The following is an 18,838-nucleotide window of genomic DNA, read 5'->3' as shown; positions in this document are numbered from 1 at the left end:
GGATGTGACGTCATGGTTAGGAATACGTAATAGAAAATGGATAAAATTGATAATAATATATAATATATATAATATTATATAATAATAATATATATTAGTAATGTATATAATTTTATTCATTTACTTTTGCATAATAATTTATTATTACTTGCAATTTATGTAATTATAAAACACAATTTAAAGCTATGTAAAATGAAATGTCAAATTCATTCATTTTTAAAAATTGCATGATTAGCTATATTTTACTCTTTGTATTCAAAAGGTAATATGAAAGTCTTATTTTTAGCAGGCTCATTTTATTCGATTTGGATCAATAATTGCTGTTTGAGCAATGACCGAAACACAAGATGAGGTGCAGTAGCCGCCAGTGTCCACACTGAGGCTATGCTGAGTCAATTTGCCAACGGTCCCAAATTTGCAGCCAAAACCAAATGTGAGCAACAAGTGTGTCAGGAGTGAGTGCAAGGACACATCACAGGCATCACAAAATAATTAAACTTAAAACGTGTGTGCGTGTGTGTGTGTGTGTCTGTGTGTGTGTGTGTGCGTGTGTGTGTGTGTGTGTGTGTAGTGAGGTCTGACAGGTAGCCAGATAAACTTCAAAAACAGACAAAGGGTGACAAAGGCCGATACAGAGGAGAAAAACAGTGGTGGGACGGGACGGGGGGGTTGGTTCTGGTATGGAGAGGGGGCACATGCCAGTGAACCATGTGAGGGGACGCTGTGGCTGGGTGGAGGGTGCGAGGGGATGTGGGATTGTTGCAAACAGGGATTTGCATCAGCGGGGAAAGAAAGGAAGGGGGCAGCGACACTTTAGCCACTCGCACACACCGACCGACACACTCACACACACTCGGTGTCCGCCTGTCAGTCACGCAGTGGTGCGTCCATCCTTTTGTTGTGTGTGTGTGTGTGCGTGCATGTGTGTGTGTGTGTGCGTGCCGTCATGTCGACCCCGGCTCATCGTTCATCTCTATGACGGACGGTAAGTTCATCTCATACTTTTTTTTTTTATTCATGTGTGAGTGTACAGTGTGTGATGATGGAGGCCTCCGTCGCCGCTGACGACCACCGCGGCTCATTGGAGACCGTCGGGGTCCCAACTAATGAGGTGTACCGCAGAGGCGCGAGTCAAAGGTGGATTTTTTTTCCCAAACTTTCATTTTGATGGCAATTAAAGGTTTGTAATTAGCGATCACGCTCGCTTCAACACACCCGAATGGCATTTTGTGAAAAACGTGCTAGCCAATCAAAACAGTTTAGATCCATCATAGAATCCTTAAACCTGCTTTTGCTGTGTTGTCAGGTCATTTTGACCCGCTGTGTGTTATTTTCATCATCAAGATATGAAGGGGTCATTTTGACCCGCTGAACGTGACCCACTGCAAATGTGTGATTGTACTTCTTTGGAGTTATTTGAAATGGCGGCTCGGCAAGAGCGTACTTGCGTTCCCGTTGAAAGTGTCCGCTGTGGATTAAGCATCCGACCTTAATTGGATTTGGCCTATGAGACTTGTGAATCTTTGTGTCAAAAATGATTAAGCCTGCTCAGTTATCACACTGAACAAGACATCTATGAGTGTGTCTAATCAATAGTCACTAAGACCTAAGATATCAAAGTTAATCAATTTAGTTTATATTTGTTTTGAGAATGTTTTGAGCGGGAGGTTTTCAATGGCTGACGCATTTTGGTTTTAGCAATTGATTGTTTTTGGAATTATCAAGGCACCATGTGTGGAAAAGATCTTTAACCCAGATTATGTTTGATGGGGAAGCTGTCAAACTGAGACTTTTTTGTGGTCAAATCATGGATGGATGGTCGGGCTATTATTGTGTCAGTGGACAAAATTTGTCAACTTTTTTGCCTTGACTTCCTCCAGGAGCAGAGAAGTACACGGCCAGAAGGAATCACGCTTGGAAAAAGAGGAAGATCCTCACCTGTCTTGCTTGCCGCTGTCGTCTATGAGTTGCCCCGAGGCTCTCCAGTGGACTTTCCAGCATTCCTGATTGACAGCAGACATCATGTCCTCACCCCCCCTCCCTATGAACTCCCTCCCCCCCAGCCCGCTGGCCATGGAGTACCTCAACGACTTTGACCTCCTCAAGTTCGAGGTCAAACCCGACACGCCGCCGCTGTCCGCTCAATGCGGGTACCCAAAAGCGGGCGGCTCGCCGTACGGCGCCCGCCCCCCGCCGGACTCCAGCCTGAGCTCCAGCCCTTACGACTCGCTGCCGCCCTCGCCCACCCTGAGCGACGGCCAGCCGCCGCCGTCGGGCTCGTCCTCGCTGTCCTCGTCGTCGTCCTCCATCTCCTTCCCGCTCTCCGGCTTCACGTCCGCCGTCGGTTCCGGCGGATCACAAGGGAATCCGGACGCCAGCTCGGGTCACGCCGGCCATCCTCAAGGCGCCGGACCGGCCTCGCTGGAGGACCTGATCTGGTTTGCGGCCCTGCAGCAGCAGTTTGGCGGCGAGGTCCCGGGGCCCGCCACCCTGCTGGGCGCCCTGGGTGAGCGAGAGAGGGCGCCCGGCAACGGCTTCCTCGGCTGCGAGGACGCCGTGGAGGCTTTGCTGAACTCGGCCGCCGCGGCCGTCAGCTCCCAGGTACAGGTCTCCAACATCCTTGCACAGATAGTTGAATGGACGGTTGATTAATCGAATCCATGCATCGGTTCAGTTTCCAGGTCTTTCTCAGAACTCCAGCAGCACCCTGTGCGACTCGGGCAGCGACAGCGGCGCCGACGCGTCCTGCTCCAAAAGCGGCGACCTCTGCCACCGGCCGCTCCTCTTCCTGTCCAACCCTTCCCTACCCAACGCCGCCACCTCGGCGGGGCCGGCTCCTTACCCGCAAGCCCTCAGCCCCCAAGGCCAACTCGTCCCCCATCAGCATCACCACCATCAGCACCACCTTCATCACCAAATGCACGCCGGCCTACACCATCATCATCACTCGCAAGTGAGTCAGGTGGGTCTAATGAAACAGATGAAATGATTACAATGAGATTTTTTGGGGGGATATTTTCACCTAGGGGTGTGCTCACTTTTGATGCCAGCATTACTGGCTTCTACAAAAATGTTGGATGTCTTGGTGGATGTTTCTGAGCTCTATGTGGAGCGTAGTTCCGTCTTACATTAATATCTGCTATTATTGTTGGCGTAATCCCGATAACTGTCAGGCACACTTAGGTCAGATTACGTGACAGATTATTGGACAGCCAACCCACAAACAAACATCCACCATGACACTACATACATATTTCATTATCTTCAACCGGGTAGGAAAAAATAAATTATTCTCATTTCTGTGTGCGGCAGTGCGACGGGAATGATCGTTTCTCCGACGAGCAGCTGGTGAGCCTGTCGGTGCGCGAGCTCAACCGCCATCTGCGTGGCGTCAGCAAGGACGAGGTGGTGCGCCTGAAACAGAAGCGACGTACGCTTAAAAACCGCGGCTACGCTCAATCGTGCCGCTACAAGCGCTTACAGCACCGCCACGCTCTGGAGTCGGAGAAACACGTGCTCACGCAACAGGTACGCCGATGCTGCCCGGGTTCGTTCGGCCATCCGGTTTGGACCACGGTTTCTGAGAACCACCCACAACAGTCACAACCATGATATCTTTTTGCCCACTCAGCTGGAGCAGCTCCAGTGCGATCTGACTCGGGTGCTGAGGGAGCGTGACGCCTACAAGGCCCGCTACGAGAAGCTGCTCAGCGCCAGCCACGCCGAAGCCCCGACGGGCCGCGGCGACGGCGGCGGCGGCGGCTCGCCTTCGCCCGATTTCTTCCTCTGAGGTGACCCACAGCCGCCACCACAACCACACAGAGGAAAAGACAAGAGCCGACGTGGAGCAAACATGGATGCTTGTGACTCTTCATTCGTTGGGTTTGCTGCTTGGACTCACTTTGACTACACTGTGAATGATGGTTGCACTAGCTTAGGGGACAGCAGTGCAACTGTGGACGGGGACATGCTACACTATGTGGACAAAAGTCCTGGGACACACCTCACCAAATGTTCATGTAAAATTATTATTAATATTCTAAAATGTTTTTTCCTAAAAGTACACCAAAGAAATCCATGGAATATTATCATTATTATTATTATTATTATTAATCTATGAGGAAAAACTGCATTAACATAAAATCAAGTTACAAAAAATAAATAAATAAGTAAATAAATAAATAAATAAATAAATAAATAAATAAAAGACCTTTCATTTACATTTAAAAAAAAAATTCTTTGGTCATGTCCGATTGCATTTTTCAAAATTTTGTAATGTCTAGCCGTATTTCAATTTGGGAACTTCAATTGTGATTTCCACTTTACGTCCCAATACTTTTGTCCATATATTGAATTTGATATGGATTTATCTTGCATTAACACTGCTGAGCATTTTAGTCTATGCAAATTTCACTCAGCCTGCATTAGAGGCTTCGAGGCTGAAAACGTCGTTATTTTTATATATGCCGTATCTCAAAATGGTTTACGAGGCTGCTTCTGAGATGCGAGTCGTGCAGTGGTGCTGCTGGCTAACCAAGTTTGAAAGAAGCGTCCGTGGCATGCAGTTAATATTTCACAGTTGCCTACCAAAGCGTTTCAGCTCTTTCTGTCAGATTGACGAATGTACCACGGGAATCTTCCTGCATGCGATTGTGCTCAAGCCGGAACAAGACGCACCTTTTTATTTTTTTCCTCCATTTTCCTTTTTTTGGTTTTGTACATATACAAAAGAGTTGCTGCTTGAAAGGTGTTATCGCTTTAGACTGGGATTTCAGTCCTTGGCATCAAATTGACCACAGGCAAAAAAAAGAAAAAATAATTTACAAAATTATTACATTATTACATTAAATTTCCTGTCTGGTGCTCAGGTCTTAATAATAAGTCATGATGCAGCGAAACAATCTACTCATGGAGACATGAAATTCTTTGACAGGGTGGATACATTAGAACTATTTATTTTGTTTGAGGGTAGAATAAATAAGGTGCTGTTTTATTTATTCACTTATTTATTCCGTATTTATTGATTGTTTCCTTTTTGTGCTGATTCTAATCACTCATTTGATCTTATTAGTGTGTAATTGACTTTCCTACTCTTGGTTTTTGCCCTGCGACAATTAGAAGGAAGACAAATGACGACAAAATGTGAAGGGATCTCGCTCCAACTGTAGTGTAGTGTGATTTCACGGCAAATAAACGCGACATACTTGACCATCTACTCTGACTCGCTGCCATTTTATCAATTGACACAATCAATCAGTTTTGAAATACAAAAACGACATTTGAAAGAAAAGCCACACCGTCATTTTTGTAGCTTTCCATTCAGCGCTCAGCACGCGTACCTCTCGGCCTATTCTTTCCATCCATCCCTCCATCCCTTTATCCACGGCCCTCTATGGGTGGGGAGGAGGGGGGGGCTGGGGGGGGGGGGGTCAGTGACCCCGGCTGTGCGCTGTTTGGGATGACCTCATCTTCAACGCCGCCTCCCTTCTCTCTCTGTGTGTCTCTGGCTCTCTCTCTGGCCTGCAGGATTAGGCCTATAATAGCGTCCTGGCAGTCCACTGCCGGACTCTTTTGTGCCTTTGTGTGTGTGTGTGTGTGTGTGTGTGTGTGTGTAAGAGACTCACACGGCCACACGTTGCATTCTGACTACAGGGAGCACATAGCAAATTATGATGTGCAGAGTGATCCATATTTTGATAATAATATTAATGGGTTGTTTCATCAAGAGGATAAGTGATGATGAACAGAACTACACAAAAAAATAAACACACAAAAAACAACACAATTTTGCCTTTCATTAGCTTCTTGCTAACACACAATGCAAAACACAATAGACTGGCTAGTAGATGTTTTAGAGCTGGAATAGCCTCAAAAGATGGGGAAAAAAAAACTCTTCATCATGAAGACATTGTACTTTGCTGCTCTCTAGCGGTACGTTCTTGAATTGACACAGAAAGGTCAACTCGGAGAGAGCGAGAGAGAAAGAGAGAGAGACAGAGAGAGCGCTCAGATCATCTTGTTGTAGTTGCAGAAAGCCGCGTGACAGGTGAGGACGGCTCAGGTACTCACTGAGTGGCTGCGTGAGTGGGTGAAGACGGGATTGAGGGTTGAGGGGGGATGCGTCTGTTGGATGGTGTCTTTTCCCCAGTTTGTCCCCCACCCCACCGAGTCCTCATCCAGCGTCGTGTCTCAGCTTGCAGATGCCGACAGATGTGCCCCAAGACGGACTCAAGACCCAGGAGGAGCCCCTTAAGGTAAAGAGACGATCAGCAATCAGTTAATTAGTTGCTGCTTTTGTGTGTGTGTGTGTGTGTGTGTGTGTGTTTGTTTTATGGTTAGTTTGACAGAAATATGAATTGATAGCAAAAAAACTGCTGTCTAACTGCCAAACAGCCACTCCAAATCCTTTTTCTTCTCAATATATATATATATTTTTTTCTAGAATATGCTTTCTTTTTACTAGGTTGCGACCTTTTTTTTTATCCTGACTCATTGGCAAGCAAAAATGTACGGTTTGAACGCCCACTCAAAGATGGTTCCTTGCCAAACTTCCAACATCTCTTCCAGTGTGACCCCATGACCCTGACGGGCACGCCGACCGCCCGCCGAGGCAGCACGCCGCTGCCCATCAAGCATCAGCTCAGGCGGGAAGAGGCCGTGCACGATGACTGTGATTGGTCCTCGGAGGCGGACTGTGGAGCCGCCGCCGCCGCCACGCCGCCCATCCGCTTTAGCCTGGCGCCGGACGACGTGGCACCAGCGGAAGAGGCGGGGAGCAGGCCCGACGGCCCCCTGAGGATAGCCCTTCTCGGACAGAACGGCGTGGGGAAGTCATCGCTGGCCTTCGCCCTAGCGGGGGACGTGGACAGGACGGCGTCGGTGGATTCAGACGGTTGTTTGTTTTGCTCATTCCAGATTTCGTAGTACTTAATTATCCAGGCTCACCTGTGCACTTGTTGTCTTCAGGGGAAGGTCGCGTCAGCGCCGTCACCGTGGACGACGAGGAGAGCGACATCGTCATCTATGACAACTGGAGACACGTGAGACAAACATGCAAATGAATCCTTTGTTGCACTTCTCCTGGGATCAAAATAATGGCCACATTGTGATGCTTCAGTGTGCTCATTATCCGTTTGTTTTGCGTGTTCCATTTCTCGGCGGCACGACTCAGGTGTGTGTGTGAGTGTGTGTGTGTGTGGGGGGGGGACTGCCAACAGATGTGTGAAAAAACTGCATGGTGTCAAATTCCAGAGGGAGTACTCTAAAAACATGAATAATTGGATTTTGTGTTTCTATTGTGACATTCATTTCTCGTGTGTGTGTGTGTGTGTGTGTGTGTGTGTTGTCAGGACCTGTCAGCGTTGCGTTGCGAAGTGTGCGTGCTGGTGTTCTCGGTAACCGACCGGCGCAGTTTCCATCGCACGGCGCAGCTTCGCCTGCTCCTGCGAGAGACCCAGCCGCAGACTCCCATCATCCTGGTGGGCAACAAAAGCGACCTGGTTCGCTCTCGAGAAGTCACCACTCAAGGTCAGACTAAAGTACCTCGGGAATTTTCGCCTTGCTGTTTTATAGGTCAGATTAAAACTTTTGTTTGAAGTAAAAGTAGTGCATTGGAGCCATCTTGTGGTCTCTTGGTGCTAAGGTGCTTTGTGTACTGCCATCTATTGGTTGAGAGTGGAATTACAACCGCTATAACAGACCCAATTAAAGTCTGCACACACAAAAAAACCTCATGTGACACCCCGCCCCCCCCTCCCCTAGAGGCCATGTCCAGCGCCACCCTCTTCAATTGCCTCTATCTGGAGATTTCGGCCTCTCTGGACCACCGCACCTCGGAGCTCTTGGAGAGTGTTGTACGGCTAGCGCGGGGCCAACCCCCGTGGCCCCCGGGAACCAGCCCAGAGGAAATGAGTGCCGGGGGCCAGTGGGAGAACATCACTTCACGCGCCAAGCGCTTCCTGTCCAGCCTGGTTCCTCGCTACCAGCGCGAGCGAGGGGACGCCGGACGCTTCCTGCGGCAGAAGTCGCGCTCTTGCCACGACCTGGGGGCCCTGTGATGAGGAATAACATTGAAAACTTGCTCACTTAAAAACTAGGGTACCCTATGTACAGTTAAACCACATGCAGAGGATATAATAAGTCTACACACCCCTTTCCAAAATGCCAGGTTTTTATGGTATAAAAATTGAGACAAAGTTTTTTCACCATTAATGTGATGTGTACAACTTCACTGGAAAATTTAAAAACTAATTCTTTAAGGCAGAAGCTAAGTTAGTGAGGTAATGTGGCTGCATAATTAATTTACCTAAAGTTTTAAAATGCCTTAAAATTGACACCTGAAGCGTAATGTTATATTTATCCACTCATATTTTGTACAAAATGGACAAAGACACAATACTTGTGTATAAATAAGCTGCTGTAGTGATACTTCAATGTGAATAAAAGGCTTTTTTATAGTCAAATAGTCTGCCTCGTTCATCTCCGTGACAACGAGGAGGAAGCAGCAGTGCTCCTGTTGACCGAATATTCCAAAGTCATTAACAAAGAGGGATACCACGCTGATGATTCATTTAGTCTCATTGTGGTCTCCATGGCAACGACGGTCGAGCAGGGGAATCCACTGAATAGTGAGGAAAGAGATAAAATGAGGATGGAGGAAGATGTACGCGGATGCATTGTTGCTACGTTACGGTCGTCATGGAAACGTGGGCACCATCATAACGCAATGATGACGTCATGGACGCTTACCTCCTCTGCTGCTGCGATGCTTTTGCAATTTCAGCCAGCAGCTTCTTCTTCCTCCTCCTCTTGATCTTGGCGCTCGCTCTCTCATCCGCTGTCCTCCCACGTCTTCAGCCCACACGTGCACCGTTTTTTGGAACATCACAGGTCGTTTTACCCATTGTTTGTTGCCAACAAAAGATTGCGGAGCTGTGATATATTGGAATACTCAGAAATGTTTATATTTAGTAAAAGTGGCAGGAGGTTCTGAGTCATTCCCTCGGCTGAAAACTGCTGGAAAGACAAAAGAATAAGATTCATTGTAGGTAAAGCGGACAACGAGCTCCGTCTTGTGGTTGAAATGGTGTACTGCAACTAGATGAGACGCATAATCATCCAAATACATAGAGAAAACTAGAAATGAATTAAAAACTTTTTTAAAGGACGCAAAGAATAAATACAGAAAAATAAATAAAATAGAAAAACAAATTTATAAACAGAAATAAAAAATTTAAAAAACATCACATCTTATCTAAGTTTGGTTGTATAAGATCAGAGACATTGTGTTAGAAATTATTTTTAATGGAACGAATGATGCACAAATTCATGTTAAAGATTTTCTTGCCAAGACGAGCTGAATCAGCAAACTACAGGAGGAGGAGGATTATGATGATGTCAACATCAATGTGACATTAGCTCAGAGGCTGCAGGCCTGGAGCTTCTTGTCGGCCACCTTGAGAGCCACCCAAGTGTTGAGCATGGAGGCCCTCAGCTTGCTCCACACCAGGTGATTGGTCAGACCAAAGATCTGAGCTGCAAATCGAGCAGCCGCATCAGGGGAGAGGATGGTGGAACAGCCCAGACCTGGAGCAAACGAGAGTAAGATGCTTTTCAATTAATGATCTCAATTTAAAAAAATAAATAAATAAAACATCACTCACCGCTGGGCATTCGGAGTGAGGACCACACATCCTGGGACCCCCAGTCAGGTGTGATCGGTGGGCAGTTGATGACGGGGTATGCCGTGTTACCCGACATCACGGGGCCGAGCCCGTTGCTCCTGCCGGCCACCGCCACAAACACAGTGGGAACGCCGTCTCCTGGTAAACAATAACAAAAAAAAAAGAAATAATCTGCTTTCTTGTTTTATAATGATTAAAAATATATCTAAACTATTTGCTTACGTCCCACTGCTGGAAGGACGATACCAACCTTCGTATTCCGCTTTGATACGCAGAGTCTCGTCCGGGCCTTTGTGCGCAGAGGTGACGCGCAGCACGCAAGGAATTCCATAAGACTCGCAGGCCTTCTTGATCTTCTCGCAGTGGGCCATGTCCGAAGTGGAGCCCATCAGGACCACCACCCTGCTGGTGGCTTGGGACTCCAGCAGAAGCTAGACAGGGGCAGCAAATAGCACAGTTGGTCATCCAAAGCAATGGCACCCACAAAGATCAAAATCTTCTGATAAGTGAGGATAAAAAGGTTTTGTCGCACCTTGACCCTTTCGGAGACCCACTCAAAGTTTCTCTTCACCATTTGCATGGCCTCTGGGGTCACTTCTTTGAGGTCTCTGTAAACCTAGAGAGAGGAGCAAAGTCCTTGACTTGCTCAAGTCAATGAGTTCTTCAGTGAAGACGAGAAAAAAAAGACTGACCTGCTTATCTTTCTGCTGGCTTCTGTCTCCAGCGGGCCACAGCCTCCACGAGTCGTTGTCGATCACATCGGCCAGAACGATCTCCTGAGTCTTCACGTTCACGCCGAACTCGATCTGGGGGGCAAAGAGCCTTTATAACTCTATACAGCCAGCAGGGGGCAGCAAATCAGCCAAAATCACTCACTCATCAGGATTATACTAGTTTGGGGTTTTTCATCACTTTTTTGTTCAAAATACGTACACACACGCACCTTCATGTCCACCAGCGTGCAGTTCTGCGTGGCCCAGGCCTTCTCGAGGATCTCAAAGATGGCCACGGTGCTGCGGTTCATGATGTCCACCTCGCAGCGGCCGATGGCGAGCCCGGCCAGGCAGAACTTGGCCTCCAGCAACTGCTCCTCCGACCACTGTGGGTCGTTGTTGGCGTCGTCCTGGAGAAGCCATGTACGTAATCGTTTAGGAACATTGCAAAGACTGTCCACATATCACAGCTGCATATTACAAAGCATGGACTGACTTTGAAGAACATCTCCATCTTCAGCGGGGAGAAGCGGTAACCCTCTTTCACACCCGGGTTCCTCTTCAGGAACGAACCGGTAGCCACCCTGCGACACACCCATTCAATGGGAATCATCTCGCAGTGGGCCGCCACGAAGGCCGTGTCCGAGTGCTTCCTCACAAAGGCCGTCTTGATGCCTGCAAGAATAGTACAAATTGGGGCACGGGGGGGAAAAAAAACCAAGTGTCAAGTAAGGAAAATGACATTGTGTACGTTCTGCTTGATTATAAGTCACACGGTGCTCATGTGCAAAATTTGATGGTCTCGTGAGTAGCAAACGGGTTACAGTTAGACAATTAATTTAAGCAGAGGGCCGAGTCACGCAAGAGTCCGTAATGCCATGGCACATGACAATGTTAAAGTTGGCTTTGAACGCTGCAAAATGTTATTAGAGCTCATTATGGTCATTTACAAGACAGCAGTTGGGTTGCCAGCAAAATTATGAGAAAAAAATAAGATTTTTAGATGTTTAACATTTAGATGTAAATGTTTCTTGTTTCCACTGTTACTGCATTGACGTTTCAGCACTGGCTGATTAAGTAGTGTACAATGTTAAACTCATCTTGATGTAGGATTAGTAATTTAGCGTTTTTTCTGAATTAGTCATCGCAGTAAAGTGTTGCACGCATGTAGTTTGAGTATCATTCGTCACCCGCTTCCTGCAGCAGTTCAAACACGCAGCTTGTGGTTTTATTGGCGATGGCTGCTTTGCCCTCCATTTGGTCTTTCCTCACAGCATTCCCGGCGGTGATCTGGTCCTTGGACTGCACGAGAACGAGTCCAGGCTGATCCACGATCTCGAAGATCTGCTTGGTTTTGCCCTCGTTCAGTTTCTGGCCGATGCTCAGTTCTTAAAAAAAGACCACATGAGAAGCTATTTTAAAAGTGCGACGTTTTAATGGTTGCATAATCGGAAATATTATACCCTACCTTGTGCTGAGGTCATGTTTATCTTCAACGCGCCGTATAACTGCACGAAAAATAAAACAAACACCAAAAACTGTGAGCCACGCGAAAAGTTGTCAACTGAGGACAGTCAGAAGCGTGCAGGCAGAAGACGGAAGACTGTTTCTTACGTGCTGTGAAAGCCAATCGCTGCTCTCCCTGAACTATTTGGACCAATCACAAGAGCGGATTGCCGTCACGTGCGAGGGGAGACGCCCCTGATTTAACACTGACACATTTTGTATTACATTTTGGAACCTTCTTTTTACCGACTCAGTGAAAGAAAAACGAACAAACATACAAACAGCTCAACATAATCGATTCACTCGATCGAGGTGATTTGTTGTCAACTTTAACCCACAGCACGTCGAGATGCTTGATTACATTCGTCGGACATTAATTAATGGCGCCCGAATTACAAAACTGCAATCTGTGTGTGTTTTTATAAGACCATGCTTGATCTCGACGATAAGTTATCACGCCGAATTGATTTCGTACCATTTTTTTCGTGTGGTTTTGATCGATCGTATGTTTTTCGTGTAGGAAACAGATTCTGTTGCAGCACGTGTTCTGGAAACGAGCTCCTTCGTCTTCCGCATGCGCAGATCATCCTCGAGGCCACTTAGGACCACCAGCTGCAGCAACAACACTGGGCTAGCGAGCGATCAGGCAGCGGCCAGATGGAGTTCGAGGAGTCCGGTATCGGGGAGGAGTGCGGGGTATTCGGCTGTGTGGCTGCCGGTGAGTGGCCCACGCAACTGGAGGTGGCTCAGGTGCTCACGCTGGGACTTGTGGCGTTGCAACACAGGTAACCCGCTACACTTTCAAATTACTCGAGGCACATGTTTTTTTATGCTTTCAAAATGATCCAAACGGTCCAACTGGAAACCTTTTGCTGTTATTCGTTCAATCGTTTTTACACGTGGGGTTTAACATTGACAACGAGTTCTGATCTAGCATGCAAGTGTGAAGGTTTTTTTTTTTTAGAAAGATGCGTTCAAGGACCGGCCCAAGTCGTCGTAAAACAGCGAAGTCCAAACTGGTTTGACATTATGGCAATTAAAACCAGAAGCCAAAAAATGTGAGTGAGCGTACTGTTCAGACCTGTCTAAAATGTTCAGTACGTTCTTTACTCATATAGTTGGCATTCAAGAAGAATTCTGTAGGACTTTAAGTAAGTCAGTAATGTTTCCAAACTACAATCAAAGTAACGCAAGGGGGGGGGGGGGGGGGGGGGGGGGAATGAAGTGGGGGTCCCAAATTGGTCCTCACTTGTTCAACCTAACATCAAATTTTGATTAATCAAGTATTCAGATGAATTCGCTCCACCTCAATATACTAATGAACCCAATGAAATGTCACCTCACGTGGTTGTAATTTGCTTAAATCCATATTTCCCCAAGCACTGGTCTGGTGTGACCTCCCACAAATTATGTGAAATTATTCTCATAATTACCTGCGCCTCTGGAGGTGCATCTTGATAGGCCATCGAGCAGACCGAAAGGACTTCAAATATCGGAACGTGAGTCTGCTCATCTTTAACGTTCGCGCTGTCCTCGTTTTTTTTCACCGCTGTCAGGAGATCATCTGTAGAGAGAGAAGAATTTTTAAAGAAAATTTAAGAATGCAAAAGATTTGTTTCTGTGGTTGCCTCATGAGCCTGGCCTTTTGTCCATGGTGACAAACGTACTACTATCCGTACTAATTTAATTAAGAGGCCAGTCATGGGACTCGGTCGGGCTGCACAAAGGCTTGTGGCTGTCATGTGAAGTCATTACGCAATCAGCGGACACTCTTCAAACCTTCGTCGTCCGCTTTCCTCTTCCTCCCTCGGCCAGTCGACAAAGAGTCGGCGTGGGTCAGGCTGCTCTCACAACATCCTGCAAACGATACATAATGTCTTTATTAGAGATAAGTTTTCTTTGAGATATTTTCAAGGATAAAGAAATAAAGGTGTACCTAATGAAATGCCCTGTGGGTGCCACTGGTCCAAGTGATGACTACTTCTTGTTTTCATCCCTTGTTCCTCCCGCGGCATCAGTGCGAGTCGCGTGGGCGAAACCGACTCTGAGCGACAGATTGGTTCCTCCGCCTCACTCGCTGTATGAGCGTCGTCCCGCGGCATCGCGGTTCGGCGGAAGTCCGAGCCCCTGGCCTTGCGGTTCATAATGGCGTCCACCTCGCCGTAATACCTCATGAGGCGTTTGGGGTCGGCGTCGTCCGTCTTGCCCTTTTGGAGCGAGCGGTACAGGTACTTGAGGTTCTTGTACTTGGTGTGGCATTGCTTCCAGTCGCGTTCGATGCCCTGCTGCATCAAGCGGTTGGAGATCTGGGTGAAGACGTCCCGCTTCCTGGTGGAGCTCTCCAGCTGGCGCCGAACCCGCTCGTCGGACCACACTTGAATTAGCGCTCGCACCTCCTGCTCGCTCCAGTTTCGCCCCGTGTCCGACACGGTCACCACTTGGAGCTGGTCGGCGGTGGACGGATCCCCGGCTGTTGGAATGAAACCGGGAGGGAGTCAACATTGGCGGCTCGTCGGCATGAAATATTTGAACTTTGACCTGCCGCTCTCCATTTGGAATCCATGTCGGCGTCCGGGTCGTAATGGTCGCTGTTGTCACCTGCCGGCGCAGAAAAGAAGATCTGGGTTTTCTTGGATTCCGAATTGAAAAAACACGGCGTACATACCGTTGTCAATCTCGATGACGACCTCGCTTTCGCCAGCGGCCATCGCGTTCTCCCCGTGACCCAAGCTCCTCTGCATCCCCAGAGAGCCCTCCTCCAAGTCGTGGTCCAGCAAAATGGCCTCCACCTCGTGGAAGAACTTCATGTACTTCCCCGGGTTGCTGGTGGCGCCGCCGCGGGCCGCGTGCGTGCTCTTAGCCATCTTGTAGTCGTACTTGAGGTTCTTATATTTGGTGCGGCACTGTTTCCAGTTGCGCACCACGCCGAAGGTGTGCTGCATCTGGCTGGATATCTCCTGGAAGATGTACTTGTTGTGTAACGTGCTCTTGAGGCTCTCCCGGACGCGCCGGTCGGCCCAGACGCACAGCAGCGCTCGCACTTCCTCGTCCGTCCAATGGCGGCCTTCATCTATCCCAACTGGACCCTGGTGAACCTGGACTCCTGGTTTTTGAGAAATGTACAAATGTTGACAATATAGCTGCTACTTCAGCAATAGAAGAAGAATTAGCTTGTATGCTAGCTAGCGGCTAGCGCCTCTTGCTGCGACACCACGACAAGCCGGTGGAAAGTAGTTTGGAAACCTAAGGTTGTTCCGGGTTAAGAAAGATGATGCAGACGTTGTGCGATTTAATTGGCAGCTGAGTGGGCCACGTATTGTGAATAATTTGGCGGACACGCCCACGATCTTTTGACATCGAAACAGCGGCTTGATTTGAAGCCTCATTTCTATTCTAATCAAATTTACAAAAAAGAAATTCACTTAAATATGTATTTACTGTCAATTTAATGACGAACTGAATGTTTTTTTTATGTCGTATTTAAAACATCGATACAAGCAGCAGTAGTATTCAAATAATACAATATGATGCTTTGTAGAAGAAATACTTGAAATGGATTTGAAGCAGAACAATTGAGGTGGCTCCAGTTTCTCACATGACCCCTTTTGGACAAAGTGGACCCCCCCATGCCTCCCAACCGCCCACAGTTCCCTCTAAATATTTACCTTCAAGAGCTGAGGAGGGGTAGATGGCTCTCTGCTGTGTCCCCACTTCCTCCATTGTTGTGTCCGTCTGAGGCCTCTTGTCGCTTTCAAGGCCCAGGCCGTCCTCCCAGCCACGTTCGACGCTGAGCCTCCTCAGACGCTCCGCCACCAGCTCAAATGTGACTCTGCTCTGAGCCTGGTGCTGAGCTGCCGCCTCGTCCCTCCCCCACGCCAGAGCCAGTTTGCAACCCACCCCCACCCCTCCGCCGCACTGTCTGCTCAGATCTGACGTGGAAACGCTTTCCCCACCCCCCCTCGACCCATCTGGCTCTACTGCTCAGTTCCCTAGGCAACCAGGCGGTTAAGCCCGAAAGCAACGCCCCCGCGCAGGAAAGCGGCCTCACCACTGGCTTAAGCTATGTGTCGACGGGGAGGGCCCCGAGTGTAATCTGAGAAGCAGCTTGGTAAATAGAATGCAACTGCAGCGAGGCAGTGAAGATGTCACACCCCCTGAAAGAAAGGAGAAAAAAAATACTTTTTAGGATTCCCCTTCCCGCTCTGTGAAACCTGTCTGGTTTGCCTGCAGGCTTAACGGATCATCTGCCCTTGGATTGGCTGGTGCATGTTTAATCCTGCAAAAATTCACGGGCATGATGACAGGGAATACAGTCTTCCCTACTGTTGTTTTTCCTCCATTGACCTTTGTGATTGTTCCTTCACAGAGGTCAAGAAAGCGCCGGGGTCGTCACAAGCGATGGCGCCAGTCCACCGACGTACACGACCCTGAAGGTGAACCCGGATCCCCTCGCAAATGACATCTCCGCTTGACCACATGCGATTTCTTTTTTTTCATCAGGGCATGGGCTTGGTGAGCACGGCTTTCCCCCCCGAGGCTCTCGTCAAGCTGCGTTACGGCAACCTGGGCATCTGTCACACGCGTTACTCCACCACCGGTAATTCGGAGCTGCAGAACTGCCAGCCCTTTGTGGTGGACACGCTGCACGGGCAGATAGCGGTGGCGCACAACGGAGAGCTGGTCAATGCGCTCGCCCTGCGTAAAAAGGTCAGTCGTCCGCCATTTTGATCGGTGCCTTCGTTTCATCGTACTGAATCGATTGTGCTCGCGTGCAGGTGATGCGTCACGGCGTGGGTTTGTCCACCAGCTCGGACAGCGAGCTCATCACCCAGCTGCTGGCTTTTACTCCGCCCGAGGAGGAGGTGGACGCACCCAACTGGGTGGCCAGGTTTGTGCGACAATTTTGCCGCTCATCCTGCCAGCCATCAAATTGTCTTCCGATGACTTCCTAGGATTAAAAACCTCATGACGGAGACGCCCACGTCGTACTCGTTGTTGGTGATGTACAAAGACGTCATTTACGCCGTGCGGGATCCCTACGGGAACCGACCCCTCTGCATCGGACGTGTGGTGCCCGTCTCCAAACTGCACAACTCTGGTAGTCAAGCGGGAGGAGAAGGCGATTTTTTTTTTTTTAAAGCTTCTGATGATTATCTTCACGGGCCTGTTCAGGTGGCGGCGAGGCAGACACAGAGGGCTGGGTCGTGTCTTCAGAGTCCTGCAGCTTCCAGTCCATCGGCGCCAAGTAGGTCCATACCGACTTGAACTTGGCACGTATCCCATCTTCTGACCGCTCTCTTTCTTGCCACTCAGGTACTACAAAGAGGTTCTCCCAGGAGAGATAGTCCAGATATCCCGACATGGAGTCAAGACTTTGAGCGTGGTGCCTCGTCGCGAGGGGGACCTGCCGGCCTTCTGCATATTCGAATATGTTTACTTTGCCAGACCTGACTCCATTTTTGAAGGTTAGTGTGCTTGCCTTTTGTACCTCTTTTGCTTTACTGTGGAGTCTCCAATTATCATTCCACATCCTCCAAAATATATGTCAACTCTTTATGCAACAGGACAGATGGTGTATACTGTAAGACAGCGCTGCGGCAGACAGCTGGCCATTGAGGCCCCGACGGACGCAGACGTGGTCAGCACCGTACCAGAGTCTGCGACCCCCGCCGCACTGGGTTACGCCCAGCAGGTCGGCCAGAGTCCAAATCTGCACCAAATTGTCCCCCTCGGTTCTCAACTGTAATGTTCCCACAGACAGGCCTGCCCTACATCGAAGTTCTGTGCAAGAACCGCTACGTCGGGAGAACCTTCATCCAGCCCAACACCCGCCTGAGGCAGTTGGGCGTGGCCAAGAAGTTTGGCGCCCTGACGGACAACTTTGCGGGCAAGCGGGTTGTGCTGGTCGACGACTCCATCGTCAGGGGCAACACTATCTCGCCCATCATTAAACTACTGAAGGAGGCGGGCGCCACACAGGTTTGACACAATCCAACCTGCCATTTATTCCATTAAATCAAGGTTCCACTGTATATATTATTTCTCCTCTGCGAAAAACTAGTTGTGAAACTGTATTATACTGCCCCCTGGTGGCCAAAGCGCACAACTTAATTGTAGCAATTGGGTAATTTCCTTCAGTTTGTATCGTGATCTCTCACAAATCACTAATTTGCCTCAGCACAGTAGTTAGGAATCATTAATCTAAAGAAGATTTTATTCCTGTAAATTTTAGCTGGAATTACCAATTTGACCATGTGGATTGAGCCGCACCTTTCTGACAGGTCCATATCAGAGTGGCTTCGCCTCCTATCAAGTTCCCCTGTTACATGGGAATCAACATCCCCACAAAAGAGGAACTCATCGCCAACAGGCCAGAGTTCCAGGACATCGCCGGATACATCGGTAAGCGCACGTGCCGAGTCAGCGTTTGACTTACGTTAACTTTTGCCGTGTTGCATTCAGGCGCCGACAGCGTGCAGTACTTGACCGTAGAAGGGCTCGTGACGGCCGTCCGGAAGGGAATCGCCTCCCTGCAAGGGGACAAAATGATCGATTCAACATACAAGTCCGGCAGCAAAGTGGGGCACTGCACCGCATGTCTGACTGGAAAGTACCCAGTAGAGCTGGAATGGTAAACTGCCAAAGTCAGTTTAAATGTTACGCTCAAGATCCTTCTTACTACACCCGAGTGCCTCTAGTGGTTGGCTTTATCTGAGTTATGTACATATACCATTAGAATGAGCCCAATTTTATTCAACCATATTTGTTACGTCAAGGAAAAAAAAAAAAAGCAGAAATAAGCAACCAAAGATTTTCCTTTAAGGTCATTTGAGTTTTGTATTAAAATGAGACAATGTGTAAAATGTCCCTGTGGTCCTGAGTACAATGCGTTAATATTCTGTTTTCTCACATAAAATAAACTGACGGAATTCACCT

General features: G+C 48.4%; 4 protein-coding genes and 1 long non-coding RNA gene across 7 annotated transcripts; 3 read left to right on the top strand and 2 right to left on the bottom strand.

The window, feature by feature from the left end:
• The first annotated feature begins 706 nt into the window (after window positions 1-706).
• Window positions 707-5,213, top strand: nrl (neural retina leucine zipper). 3 transcript variants are annotated; one of them, XM_049764170.2, is made up of 5 exons: window positions 707-985; window positions 1,881-2,601; window positions 2,675-2,953; window positions 3,313-3,528; window positions 3,632-5,213. In XM_049764170.2, exons 2-5 carry the CDS (start codon window positions 2,023-2,025, stop codon window positions 3,788-3,790), a joined length of 1,233 nt encoding a protein of 410 aa, XP_049620127.1. In that variant the 5' UTR covers window positions 707-985; window positions 1,881-2,022; the 3' UTR covers window positions 3,791-5,213. The 3 variants fall into 3 exon arrangements, with proteins under 3 accessions (XP_049620127.1, XP_049620109.1, XP_049620118.1); XM_049764152.2 differs by having other exon boundaries at window positions 709-985; window positions 2,675-2,962; XM_049764161.2 differs by lacking the exon at window positions 707-985 and adding an exon at window positions 1,026-1,137 and having other exon boundaries at window positions 2,675-2,962.
• Window positions 5,214-5,820: 607 nt separating this feature from the next.
• On the bottom strand, window positions 5,821-7,980 carry LOC137840694 (uncharacterized). Its single transcript, XR_011087601.1, has 5 exons — window positions 7,832-7,980; window positions 7,353-7,475; window positions 6,946-7,030; window positions 6,070-6,849; window positions 5,821-5,962 (listed from the first exon to the last, which is right to left on the bottom strand). It is a non-coding gene; the product is annotated as an uncharacterized lncRNA (long non-coding RNA).
• Window positions 5,952-8,456, top strand: LOC125994732 (GTP-binding protein REM 2). Its single transcript, XM_049764186.2, has 6 exons — window positions 5,952-6,046; window positions 6,194-6,254; window positions 6,568-6,892; window positions 6,967-7,040; window positions 7,350-7,527; window positions 7,762-8,456. Exons 2-6 carry the CDS (start codon window positions 6,201-6,203, stop codon window positions 8,055-8,057), a joined length of 927 nt encoding a protein of 308 aa, XP_049620143.1. The 5' UTR covers window positions 5,952-6,046; window positions 6,194-6,200; the 3' UTR covers window positions 8,058-8,456.
• Window positions 8,457-9,282: 826 nt separating this feature from the next.
• Window positions 9,283-15,777, bottom strand: paics (phosphoribosylaminoimidazole carboxylase, phosphoribosylaminoimidazole succinocarboxamide synthetase). Its single transcript, XM_049764126.2, has 15 exons — window positions 15,568-15,777; window positions 14,568-15,005; window positions 14,441-14,500; window positions 13,839-14,372; window positions 13,682-13,759; window positions 13,336-13,466; window positions 11,865-11,904; window positions 11,587-11,784; window positions 10,893-11,071; window positions 10,627-10,806; window positions 10,376-10,489; window positions 10,216-10,299; window positions 9,934-10,114; window positions 9,663-9,821; window positions 9,283-9,585 (listed from the first exon to the last, which is right to left on the bottom strand). Exons 1-15 carry the CDS (start codon window positions 15,620-15,622, stop codon window positions 9,419-9,421), a joined length of 2,598 nt encoding a protein of 865 aa, XP_049620083.1. The 5' UTR covers window positions 15,623-15,777; the 3' UTR covers window positions 9,283-9,418.
• Window positions 12,049-18,835, top strand: ppat (phosphoribosyl pyrophosphate amidotransferase). Its single transcript, XM_049764141.2, has 12 exons — window positions 12,049-12,214; window positions 12,423-12,687; window positions 16,269-16,335; window positions 16,403-16,609; window positions 16,678-16,790; window positions 16,855-17,000; window positions 17,075-17,147; window positions 17,216-17,367; window positions 17,467-17,594; window positions 17,660-17,881; window positions 18,184-18,304; window positions 18,365-18,835. The coding sequence occupies exons 2-12, from the start codon at window positions 12,560-12,562 to the stop codon at window positions 18,535-18,537; spliced, it is 1,530 nt and encodes a 509-aa protein (XP_049620098.1). The 5' UTR covers window positions 12,049-12,214; window positions 12,423-12,559; the 3' UTR covers window positions 18,538-18,835.
• Window positions 18,836-18,838: the final 3 nt, after the last annotated feature.

The sequence above is a fragment of the Syngnathus scovelli genome, chromosome 10 (assembly GCF_024217435.2).
Source record: "Syngnathus scovelli strain Florida chromosome 10, RoL_Ssco_1.2, whole genome shotgun sequence".
Taxonomy (NCBI): domain Eukaryota; kingdom Metazoa; phylum Chordata; class Actinopteri; order Syngnathiformes; family Syngnathidae; genus Syngnathus; species Syngnathus scovelli.
The sequence above is the reverse complement of the archived record's forward strand: the minus strand, read 5'-3'. Positions and strand labels throughout refer to the sequence as shown.